General features: G+C 39.4%; 1 protein-coding gene across 6 annotated transcripts; it reads right to left on the reverse strand.

Moving 5' to 3' along the window:
• Window positions 1-2,997: 2,997 nt before the first annotated feature.
• Window positions 2,998-12,794, reverse strand: LOC139131290 (neuralized-like protein 4). 6 transcript variants are annotated; one of them, XM_070697283.1, is made up of 13 exons: window positions 12,579-12,794; window positions 10,845-11,414; window positions 10,602-10,738; window positions 10,018-10,159; window positions 9,408-9,675; window positions 8,255-8,414; window positions 7,180-7,640; window positions 6,183-6,792; window positions 5,933-6,016; window positions 5,457-5,595; window positions 4,821-4,936; window positions 4,547-4,694; window positions 2,998-3,889 (listed from the first exon to the last, which is right to left on the reverse strand). In XM_070697283.1, exons 2-13 carry the CDS (start codon window positions 11,366-11,368, stop codon window positions 3,685-3,687), a joined length of 2,994 nt encoding a protein of 997 aa, XP_070553384.1. In that variant the 5' UTR covers window positions 11,369-11,414; window positions 12,579-12,794; the 3' UTR covers window positions 2,998-3,684. The 6 variants fall into 6 exon arrangements, 3 of the variants coding, with proteins under 3 accessions (XP_070553384.1, XP_070553382.1, XP_070553383.1); XM_070697281.1 differs by having other exon boundaries at window positions 5,933-6,019; XM_070697282.1 differs by lacking the exon at window positions 12,579-12,794 and adding an exon at window positions 11,578-11,915 and having other exon boundaries at window positions 5,933-6,019.

The following is a 12,794-nucleotide window of genomic DNA, read 5'->3' on the forward strand; positions in this document are numbered from 1 at the left end:
TTCTGTGCCATATCGACCAGATTCCAGTTATGCACACATTCATTATAAGAAAATCATTACGTACCAGACTGTATGTAAGTAATAAAAAGTTACCTTTCTCTTATGTTGCATTTCTTTATTCAGTCTGTCGATGTCACTAAACATAAGCATCAGAAGCCCTGATCCGCCAAACTGTTCGCAGAGTTTGGAACTGGTTTCAGAATAATTTCTACATGTCTTTCTGGTCAACGTTATTTCATAAAGGAAATGCTTCATCTCTGTCCCGCTGTCATAAATTTCGTAAAGATACTACAAGAACTTAGTCAATACATATCCACCTCCTCTAGTCTTGCCAGATTATCGCCCAAGTTTCGATGACTTTGCTCGTCGTCTGTGCCTTCAAATGGCTGACTTATGCATGAGGAAACTGCGGCTAAGCTCGTCAGGATGTCAACGCCTCTGCCTCTTTTCAACAGGTCCACAGCTTTCTCCATCTTCGATACAACAACATCAGCGTATGTAAAGCCTCGCAACATACACTACTCTCATGGCATTGATGTCTTGAAAAAATGAAAAATTGGGGGACTTCAATCGAGGGGAACTTGACTTTTTAACCGGCATTGAAAGCGACTCGACAAGAAATGGAAGTCTTGACCAAAGTCCACTGACAGGACGCCCCCTAACCTCGAATACTCGTGTTCGCGACCAAAGTAGAGACTTTGTTTGTTTGTCCAATACATTATAAATCATATTTCATGACGTGCTGCAATCATCATGTAAATATACGTCTCCTTACTCACTCGGGACAATAGATCTGTTATCGCAAAACAATATCGGCCACTGGCAAGTTTATAGAAATGTTATGCTTACTCAATCCACCATATTGCTAGTATTGTTGATTCCATCCAAGACAATAAATGTATTCCGAGTTCGTGACGGTAAATAATACGGAAACGAGTAATTCTCGAGTTTTATAATTCAAAGGAAAACGGCTCACACGAAAACCATGACTGCAACTACATTAGATGGATTTACCCATTCAAAATTATCAACGAATAATGATTCGAAGCAATCCCCACAAAGATGAAAAGTATAACCGTTCTTATATTTTTAAAGGGAGTGTGTCAGTTGTTGCCACTTACAATATTCTTGAGATAAAGGCCTCAATATTTCAAGAGTAATTTGTCGATACAATCAAAGAATAGTTGAAATACCTGTGTCCTATCAGATCATCTAACCAAATTTTTCGTGCCAAGTGTAATAGAAGCACACAACCGTGGCGACTTTACTGTTGATTAAGCCTACTTGATACAGTCAGAAATTCTGCTTTTATTAAGACAAATCAGACCCTGCCAAGGGTTGTAAATGAGAGTTAATGATTGTAACCACACCGCCACATACCGTGGTTGATCTGCTATTTGCCGAAACCAAATCGGGTCAAGAGATAACGCTCGTGGCATTTGAACACTCGTCATAAAGCGTTGCACTTTACATGTATTTCAAGCCGATAGAAAACTTGACAACCCCAGTATAAACGTAACTTTCTTCTACCTTCAGAAAGAAATGCATTTCACAAACTGACCAATTACCTACTTTAAATGCGAATCCCTTTCCATGGTATTATATTCCATTTATAGATATTATGACGTGTAGTATTGAGTGTGAAAAGTTATCGGGCATTCATGTGATCTTTGACCTTTTGTATTTGTGCAACCTACATACCAACGATCTTTAGCTCACAGTCAATACTAAATGTTTGCGATTCCATGTCAAAGACCTGTTTATCAAGGAGCGGTTTTGTATCATTAAATTCCGAGTAATCGGGGATACAAATAAAAACGGATTTCGCCTTTCCTCTTTCCTCACCAAAATACATTTAATGTCAGAATGGTCTTCACTGATAGATTTAACTATCCTTTGTAAATTATAGCTGCAGCGTAGGAACACGCTTTTCAAGTAAATAAAACAGGATTTACAGCTTTCGACAATGCTAGGATGTCGGCTGCGGATCGATCTCAATGTAACAACAACTGGTATTAACTAGACTAAGTATACTCTGTAAAATTGTATTTTCTAAGAAAAGGGGAGGGATCGACGGAAGCTTATTCTTGCCTTTTACAAACATAAACAAATACAGTGGTAGACTTCTACACAGTATGAACTGTACAATGTGATCATAATGCCGTGCATACACTTCAGGTGACAGAAGTGCAGCGATCTGAAAGAGGGTGTTCTACGTGCTGCTAATGCCCAGCGCAAATGAAGTTTGACACAGTGGAAATGACATTTGCTACATACTGTCTCTGATAAGCGCTCATTCAAAATTCAACATGGTGCAAGATAAGCTAATACATGTGTACCGAGTATAAACTGTACGGTGTGAAGGTCATGTGTACACTTAAGGTGACAGAAGTGCAAGCGTCTAAAAGAGACTGCTTTGCATAAATCAAATACCCAAAGCACTTCAATATTCACAATGTCGAAGTGTCATACCTACGTATACATTCTCTGACTTCACGAAGTATTCTCCGGTACTCGTTCATAAATTTATATTGCTGTGCTATATGTTTATTAAATACATATGCTTGGCGTTTATTATAAATAGTATGATTGCTTTTTCTACTACTAATCTCCAGACCCGAGCGTATATTTGCAATACCAGAAACGCTGCAAAGTAGACTATAAAAAGTTTCTTCTAAATTTAAACTTAACTGGTTGACACAATAGAAACATAAATGGGAAGCTTCTGCAGACAACTTTTGCTAAGTGGATATAGTGGTAAACCTGTGCCGAAACAGTTGCAATGAATACATCTTCAACTCTCAGTGTCACAAAAATAAGATTGAACTCTAAGTCCTCAACTACTGTTGGTGGGTATTTTCAGTTTGCACCTCTATTCAGAATTACGGATTATCCGGACGACGGACACATAGAAGGTAACTTCAAATGTGAATAAAAGTTGTAGAGTAATAGCAGTATAGCAAATCGTAAACAAAAAAGTAGAGTTTGAGAATTAAATCTGTTTTCATTTGCGTGTTTATTCTCGGTTTAATGTTTCCACACAATGACATTTTAAAATCGAATAAACATGAAAAGGTGTTACATGTTTGATGATTTCAGTGACTCGCATGTTTTAAAAAGTTTTCAAATGTTACGTAGGTTTGAAATCAAACACACGTCAAAACAGACAAACATAGTATGAGCAACATTACCTTAATGTTGATTCGCGTGGCAATACGTTTCTTGACTAGTACAGTGATAACAAACTGATAAAAAATACATTACCGAATATTGCAGTTATACGCGAGAAATATTTATTGTGATGAGGGCTAAGTTTCATTTTATATTATTCAAACGCAAGAGTTCCCCTGGGAATACGATTTAATGATTGGCTGCCATTCGTTTACCATATTGTGAGTACAATATTATGTGACTCAATAACAAAAGAAAGACGAAATATTTCTGGAAATTTTTAGTCTCCTTGAAGAAGGTCAAAACATTTGTCAATGCGTGATAAATGAGAGAAAATTTATGTTAACATCAGGGTTTCTAGATGAATCAGACAAAATATAATTTTTCAGATATGCCATGAGAAAACTAATACCACTCTGCCTCGTTTACTCGTCACGGGACGGGAATTGGTAGACCACACAAGTATATGTCTTATTAATTAGCTGCCGATGTACCCGATTCCATTTTGTCCTTTCATTCTATTTTGACAAGTAACCCGTATGGAATCACGGATCCACGTTCCTTGGTGAACCATTCAATTTCTTGGTTACTGAACTTGGGATCAATTTCAGACTCCACTCCGATCGTCTGTGGTCCGACTTTGTAACTGGTTGGGTTGATGCACACCTGGAACACCACTCTAGCTTGATGGGACTTTTTCGTGGACTTGTCGGTAAAACTGGAAACAAAAAAGGACATTATTTCTTTAGGCATTTTCGAGCGCAACGCACTCAGGGCCGGATAACTTTACCTAAAGCAGTGAAAACAAGTTAACAATTAACGCTATACTAAAGTCTGTCTGTCGTATTTTTTAAAGTTATACACATTCTAGAATGTTCATTCTACTAATTTCGTGATATACATACAAATTACACTTAACGATGAAGTCATGAAACATCGAAAATGTGCTATTTTGATTTCGAGATATCAAGAGTTGCCATCGCAAGTATGCAAAAAAGAAACATGGAAACCTTTCGTTGGTTCTTTCGATTTTTATCGTGGGACGGGTAAAGTTTCCGGAGGTCATGAGGGTATGAACAAACAAGATTTGCATCTTGCAGATCCATATTCTGCATTAGGGTTTATTTAATCTGTGCTAAGTGCGGATCGATGGTTCAAGGAGTTGATTTTGACTGCCTACTGCTGATAATAAACGGTCGATGAATACTCAGACGCGTGCATTACCCTTACTCATTGTATCCTTCAATGCCTTTTCGTGCAGGCCATATAGTGCAAATACATGAATATTAATTAAATATTATCATAAAGGTAAAGTACACTTTTGAAAAGGATATTTACTTGGCAGAGAACAGTATTCAAATAGCTTCATACTCACTTGGTTGTAGGTGCATACACGTCACATCCAGAATACCGTATGCTGGGAGAAAGGAATATCTGTTTGGTGTCGAAACCTTGGGGTTTGTTATCGTCCGAGAAGTGGCCATCACACTCACTGAGTTTTGCCCCTCCCATGCGAACATCACCTGAGAAGCGGTCATGCAGAAGTAAGATGAGAGAGGTCGCGTGTCAAAATGACTTTGAAAGGTCTAAGTTTAAGTGTCATAACACGTGACTGCTAAGTTTAAACATTGATAGAACATTTTTCATACCTGGCATCAAAAACTCTCCGGTTTCGAGAATTGGTTTAACCGATTCCAGTCTGGTGCCGTGGAAAGCCACATGCCACTTTTTGAATACATCTAATGCCGATGCTTTCGGAGGTGTCCTGTGAGAGCACGATAATAGCTCGGATGAAATTATTGACTTTTTGTTGCAATGTCCATCACAAAGTGATGAGATGAATATGTTATGGACAGTGTTTGTATAGATGAAAACTTCAAGGTACAATGCGCCTCGAAAGTGAAAGACTCAAACTTTTGCTCAAACTTTACTAATTGAAACAAATCAACAATAAAAATTGGGAGTCACCGAGCAAAGTTTGGAACTAGTGAAACAAATTATCCAACATTTTGCGATATTTGAAATTCAAAATGGCCGCAATCCCTGTGTTAAATCTGTGGGGCGAAAATTAAACTTCTGATTTTCGATGAACTGAGTCAGTGAAAGTTTTTTTTTCTTTTTCAAAGAGCTCGAAAATGAGCCTTAACAAGTGGTAGACCAGAAAAGAATTGTAGAAATTTGAGAGTCAAAATATCTGTCCCCGAGGCGTGTTCTACCTTAATGCAAGAGTTTCTCACCTCAATGTTTTTGACTACTCAATGCATTGCCTTGAAGTGTCAACTTACTTAAGAGCAAAACGGCACCATCCAAATGGAACCCCGTAATCTTTGGCGGGTTGTCCTCTAGCATAGTAAAGCTTGTCACCTCTATCGTTATGACAGCTCGTGCAGTAGCACATGTCGAATTTCGGCTCGAAAAATACCTCTGAAAGAAAGGAAATCAATCACTGAAAACATGACTGTGAACTAAAAATCTAAATATCTGTTTGCTTTTATGATTCTAATGATACTCACTGAGTCAAACATCTTGACCCGTGAGGGTTTACTCCAGAACATCCGTCAGCAGGTTCTCAGAAATATAGAATATACACTGACAAATCATTACCAATTGAAGCAAGTAGACGTTTTTAATCGGGTAATTTTGTTTTTACTTTGCAATCATTCTGTATTACATCACTGGTATCCAATTTCATGGTGGCTGATATCAGCTGTACATGGTAGTATTAGTATTATAAACATGCACGTGCATGCTCGAAACAAACCCTGTAATTCCAATGATTTCTTGAATCTTCCGCATAGCTCTCTGTAACTGCAATGTCCTCTTGAGGCAGAGGTTGGTCTGCCACCTACTGAAAAAAAAACATACACATTTATATTTACGACTCTCACCGGTATTCTGTGTTGTAATTTAAAATTACAGCGTATTGAACAGGCGAGGTCCACACGCTCTCAGATCGCAAAGTTCAATTTAAACTAAATCCAGGGTGTGTAGGGAAACATGACTATAATTACCAAGAACTTGTTGACCTCGGCTGCTGGATTTAATTCTGATCAATGCTCTCTCCGCCGCTTCTTTCACAGCCGTATTTGTACTCCGGCACAGTGACGTCAATGTTGAGATAGCACCCGGTATGGAAGTTATATTTCCTCTGTGTCCTTCTGCTTGTGCCAAAGTCCATATGGCATTAGCTGCCGACTCCTGCACGTCAGGTCGATCCTTCTTCAAAAGGTCAACTAGTAGCGGTACTCCACCTAGTTTCACGATCAAATCTTTGTTGGTGTCATTCACTGCAATATTACCCAGTCCCGTCGTGATTTCAAGTGCTGAAAATACACTATCTTCAAGAGTGCCTTTTAGCCTTGGGTCGTCCAGTGTCGTCTGTAACACTCCAAGAGTGTGAGCGATCATCTTTTCATCTGCTGCCAAAAGACCGATTTTGTGGTCGTCAATAACGTAGGACAGCGTCAGCATTGCGATCATAGCCAATGTTAAGTCCTTTGACTTCATAAACGGAGCTATCCTTTCGATGACGCGTATATCAAGATACACTTGCTTGTTCTCGGTGGCCTTGGCGCAGTTGTGCAGCACGCCAAGTGCCGACCTCACGAGATCTCGTCTCTTCTACAAAACAGAAAATATAAAAGAATGGCTATAGCAATAGAAGAAGCCATCAACTTTCCCAATAGGAAATAGCATTTTAATGTAGGGCTCTCTAAAATTAGCAATCATTGCAAGCATCATATAATTAGAGCCAAGGATTCGCAACCATTACATCAAGATATAATGCCGTTACCGTCAAACGTTGTACGTTTTCACTTTGGCCAGATTTCTATTAAATGTATTAAAAGTGTCTTATCATGTCGGCTTAGACCGGAAAAGATAATATGCAAGAGAAACACAAGTATCAAAAAGACATATTTTACAGTCAATCTATAATAACTTTGCATGACCAACAGTGCAACAAGCCTACATTACTGAACCCGATCAAATATGAATAGACACTTTTACCTCATTTGTCACTTTTGTTGGTCCGAACCTATCAATGTCTTTCAGCATGAGCTCCAGAAGCCCTGACTGTCCGAACTGCTTGCATAGTTTCAGGCTACTGTCAGAGTAATTCCAGCATATGTTTCTCAATACGGTTATGCCAAGCCAAGTCTGCTCACTCGGGTTTCTATCTCCCATTCGTTGAAGACGTTGCAGCAACTTTGTAAGCTCGTGGCCTCCTCCGAGACTTGCTAAATGATCGCCAAAACGCTGACGCAGTCTCTCATCACTCGTCCTGTCGAACGGTGCCATTATAGTTTTACACACTTTCTGCACGGCTATCAAAATGTCAACTTCACTACCTTTCGCCAAGAGTTCCACTGTTTCTCTCATGGCGAACATGATAGCATTCGGGTCCGTACCACTTATTTCACTTTTTACCCTGCCATTTGCCGACGCTGAATCAACGCCTTCACCTGTTTCTGAAATACAAGAATTAGACAATGCCTCTCACTTTCAACATAGTTGTACTTTACGTTCTCCAGTAACTACAATTAGTCGAATATGTTTTCTGAGGATAATAGGAACAAACATCCGGTAAGTTTTTGCAACCGTGACAAGTGACGTAAGCATTTGACGTTTTCTATAAAGTTCTGTCTTTACATATACAGCACTATGCATTTTGACTTTCCTTCACAGCATAACATCAATATAACAAATCGATCGGTCGAAACGATCAGTCCTGTATAGCTCCCCATTGCCCTGTAGCTTCTGTCATCACATTATATCAGCAAACCAAAGGTTGTATAGAACTTGTTTATCAAGTGTTTGAAAGGACAAAGTCATAAAACACGTCAAATGTTTGATCAAATGAAGATATTAGTTCATCGTGTAGAATAAACGACTAAAGACTTGGACGAATTTTGGGGCTCTACCGCTTGCAAATTATACAGAATAATGGGACGCGTTTCAGCTTCTAAATTGATTGTATGAGCGTTTTGTTGTGATTGCTCAAGAGAGAATGTCTTCGAAATAATTTGAAATGGGTACATTTGCATCGCAGGGCCTTCATAATCAGTCATAAACTTTTACTCACCAGAAATAGTAACACTGCCCGCTTGTCCATAGATATCTACAACACCATACGCCACGTCTGGGTTGGTTTTCAGTCTCAATGCCTTATCGAGAGTTTTGCCGTTGAAGAAGAAATGAACGGAACCGTCGTCTTTTCTCTCGATCCCAACTGTATCCCCGATCTTCCATTAAAAAAGTAAAGATATTCATGTTCATTTTATAAATAAAGCAAACTTGTTTGTTTTGTTTTTTGTTTTGTTTTGTTTTGTTTTTTGTTTTTTGCCACGTATTATGCTTGTGTGACATCTCTGCAGGACACATAAAACAAAAATATCTGAGCTTTGCAGAACTAAAATTTCAAGAAATTAAAGATGTGAGTATAACTTGTTTTACTCAAGGATACCCGACCGAACTAAGCTTTCTCCGCATTTTCAAACCTAAAGCGTATTAAAATCGTGTTCTTCTTTGTTAAGGTAGTATGCGCCTCAAAAGTGAAAGACTTAAACTTTTGCTCAACTTTCCCAAATGAAACTTTCAACCGTTCTCTTACCAAATCAACAATAAAAATCAGGGGTCACAGTGCAGACTTTGGTACTGGAGAAACAAACTGCCTTAGATTTCCCAACATTTGAAATTCAAAATAGTCGCAATCCCTGTGTTAACTCCTAGGAGATAAGTAAAATTTTCGATTGTCGAAAAACTAAGACGGTTAAAGCTTTTCTTTCATCAAGTGCTTTAAAATGAGCCCCCCCCCCCTCCAACAAGTTGCAGGTCAGAAGAGAATTGATAAAATTTGAAAGCGTGAATTTCTGTCCCCGAGGCGCGTTCTACCTTAAGGTCAAAACAGGTATTGGAATGACAAAGGATTTTGATTTATCTATCCTTCTTTTCGTAGCTACGTTGCGCGAAACGTGTATTAAGTTTTATTTTGGGGTGAATGGAGCGATCATTTCAGAGCAACGTATCTCCCCAATTACCTTCGCCCTCCATTGTTCTTTCTGGTCAACATAAAATGTAAACGAAGGCTTACTTCTAAATATTGAGCATACCAGCAATTTAAATAGATTTCAGCTGATCAGAAGCGTAAAGAACGAAATTCAATTCTATATCATACTTCTTATCATGATATGACAATAATTTCAAGAGTTCAATTTTGTATTGAAATCGACATTTACCGTGCAGTCATCCAAGTCTACTTCAATTTCAGACACTTTGTCGCCATTTTTGAGGATATTTGAGCCAGACCACATCAGCGTCACCCCTTCAGTACACTCTGTCATAGTGCCAGGGAACTGTAAAGCTGCAGGATTGTTTGAAGTAAAGCCTATCTCTAGGCTGCCACTCCATCGTGATATCTTTGTGTCCAGCCTAACTTGAAAACGGACGTTGTTCTTCAGTGGTTGTCTCGTCAGCACTACGCCATCGTTAAAATTTTCTCTGGGTCTGTGACAGAAAAGAACAAAAACTGACTGACATTGAACTTTCAAAATTTGCCAATGTATATTTTAAGTATCATTCGAATTCTGGGAACGCGCTTTTAGATTATTTCAAAATGTTGTAATGAATAAGTATTTTCTAACGATCATTTTGTCATAAACTACCATTTATTTATTTATGTATTTATTTATTTATATCATTTATTTATTCTTTCATTTATTCATTTGTTAGTTTTTTTATTTATCTGTTTGTTTGTTTGTTTGTTTGTGTGTAAATCATTGCTTACTTTTTTGCCACACTTTCACAGAGGTCACAACACGAGATCGATACAGTATTACGTTTACTCACTCTCTCCTCCGCGCGACCCGCCCACCATGCATCACGTCAACGTTATCACCGCATCTTGGGTGGAATGTGTAATAACTACTACCTGCAGGGGCCGGCACTGAGACGATCTGTTCACCGGTCGGCGAAAACTGTGAGATGCCACCTGCAGAGAATGATGCAATCCTCATAACTCCTTCAAGAAGAAATTACTGTTGAATAGATGTCTTTGCTTTATATACAGTAAGTTTTGAATGTATGTATGTGTGTATATGTATGTATGTATGTATGTATGTATGTATGTATGTATGTATGTATGTATGTATGTATGTATGTATATTCCATATATGTATATACGTGTGTGTATATAGGCTGGTCTAGTATAAGCAGAGTAAGCTCTCTCTCTCTCTCTCTCTCTCTCTCTCTCTCTCTCTCTCTCTCTCTCTCTCTCTCACATGCTTTGACTGTCTAATGGCTGTTCCTGTGTCACTGTCTTTTTTTCTGTCGGTCATATTTCCGCCTCTCTCAGTTGACCTATGCGTACATAAAATAAACAAAGCATGGACACATAAAAGATCACAAGCTCTGCATAAAACACTGATATTTACCTGTAGTACCCATATATCTCATTCTTACGTCACCATTACCACATGTGGCGCTAGCACTGATGCAAAGGGATTTACTCGGGTCTTGATGTGGTAAGTCTGTGAAAGCAATACCAAGATCCTCGCCATCGGCCTTGAATCTAGCATGTGGAGACAGTTGAAAATATTTCGTGAATTTTCAACACTGTAGGCTAAAATTAAAAAGATTTAACGTGCATTTTTGCAATTGTGAAAAGCTAAACTCACCTCAATGTACCGTCATCGGCATTTAGAATGACGTGGAATGTATCGGGGACTTCATAGTCGATTCGGTCAGATGGATATATTCCACACTCCCATCCATCGTGTACCAGTCTCTTGTCGACCAGACTCCAGCCCCAGGAGTCAGATGTTAATCCTAGCAGATGTGAATATCCCACGCAGCTCACCGGCGCATTTTGGGTCGCCATTCCTATCATAGCGTGACTGCCTCGTTCATCTCTCGGCCAAAATATCTCAAACACGTGAGTCCCGCTGACATACGCCTTCTTTCCCCTGATCAGATCAGTTCGATTCTTCTGCTCGCCTCGCCTGGCGGTGACCTTGTCCGGAAGGACAGAGAAGTTGTCGGAACAGTCATCAGGATCCCATGCGTGCTCCACTTGCACGTCATTGACCGACACCTCGTTGTCGTCATCAATCATTGCCTGCAGGGCCTGCAACAACTGTATAGTTGAACCCCTCTGCTGTTGCAGAACTTCTGCCTGTAGTTGAGACAGTTCATTTCCCATAATGGCAGCCCCTTCTTCTGCTGACGTGCTGATACAGTGATACTTTCTGTAGTGTCGAAGAAAATGAAATCAAAATACATTCAGGAATATTTCACATAAACTTCCCACTGCTGTCCTCTACTGTATATGGCTTCTGATGAAGCATGCAGACACAAGTATTCGCCAGTACATAGATTTTTAAAAACATGATTTATCACAAAATGCCCTACCTACGTATCGCATGTATCAAGTCAGCTGGTGGACCCCAAAACCCGATTATGACTGCGATCTGTAGCCCTACCACTACCCGGCTCGACTATGTTATGTTGCAATTGTGTTGGGCGCAGAGTCAGGTAGTCTACGAGATTCAGTTGTGCTATAGGGTCTCGATTGACGGAGACCCTGTATACGCGACTGAATCTTTATGAGTACGACTGCGGATCATCAACAACCCTCAACGTGGACGATCGATGTCGTCAAGTACACAGGCTCCACCATAGTTGATAGCGCTTTTAGTGTAGCGCTATCAACTACAGAGGTGCCTGTAGTCAAGTACTGTTGTTTCCCCATAAGCCCTAACCCGGAAGTAGAAATGGGTGAAAATATTTATGGCAACAACAATTCGACCTATGCTCACATTATAGTAGTTGGGTCCTTGCCAAGACTATGATGTAAAGGGGCAGCTGTACCTGTACCATCTCAGACCCGACGACGTTTTAAACCCTTGCATAATTGTTTTTTATTCTTATAATTTATCGAGCAATATTGAGAAGCAAATTGTGCACGCCCTTCGAAAGTGATTGCAAAGACGTATTTAGCTATTTTATAAACTACAAAGCCACTCTCTTCTAATTCAGATTGAAACAATATGGCGGAGAGAATAACCGATAGTTGATCCCTTACACTGTCTCTCCACACATCCAAGCGATACTCTCCTCGATTATGGGTATCTATTCACTCCTCCACTCTGACCACATTAAATAATTACCAAAATTCTTCCATGCCAAAATGTTCGACCGATTATATTGGTTTCTATAGTTACGATAGCCCATGGCGGGCAGCTCGTTTATGTGCAACGAAAAACAGTACATTTACATTAAAGTTCAAACATGGGTACATATCGATTCCATTTCACTCAAAGATGGGTAATTCCCATGGAATCATTCCCTTGGCGAATGATAATTTCCCTTTTTATATTATCCTGCTAGAGAACAAAACATAATGTTCCTACCTTCCTTACTTAAATTGGAAAGAAGATGTCTGAATAAACTCGCCGTGCACGTAACGCCATAAGCTTCGGTAAAAGACTGTATAATTGTACTTTAAACTGTCAGACTGTTGTGACCAGAGTCGTGTCATGTGACACGAATTACCCGGAACAAGAAACGGGGAAACCCCCTCCATATGTGTCATTGTGATGTTTATCAGTAGCGGCAGATTGAATATT

Source organism: Ptychodera flava, chromosome 4, assembly GCF_041260155.1.
Source record: "Ptychodera flava strain L36383 chromosome 4, AS_Pfla_20210202, whole genome shotgun sequence".
Lineage (NCBI taxonomy): Eukaryota > Metazoa > Hemichordata > Enteropneusta > Ptychoderidae > Ptychodera > Ptychodera flava.

Bases quoted from the DNA above. Each gene is read 5' to 3' on its own strand.
- LOC139131290 (XM_070697281.1), bottom strand. From the start codon at position 11,368: ATGGGAAATGAACTGTCTCAACTACAGGCAGAAGTTCTGCAACAGCAG. The intron at 8,415-9,407 runs GTAAATGTCGAT...TTTTAATGGAAG, and splicing joins TAGACTTGGATGACTGCACG to ATCGGGGATACAGTTGGGAT. The intron at 7,641-8,254 runs GTGAGTAAAAGT...CTTGTATTTCAG, and splicing joins GGGCAGTGTTACTATTTCTG to AAACAGGTGAAGGCGTTGAT.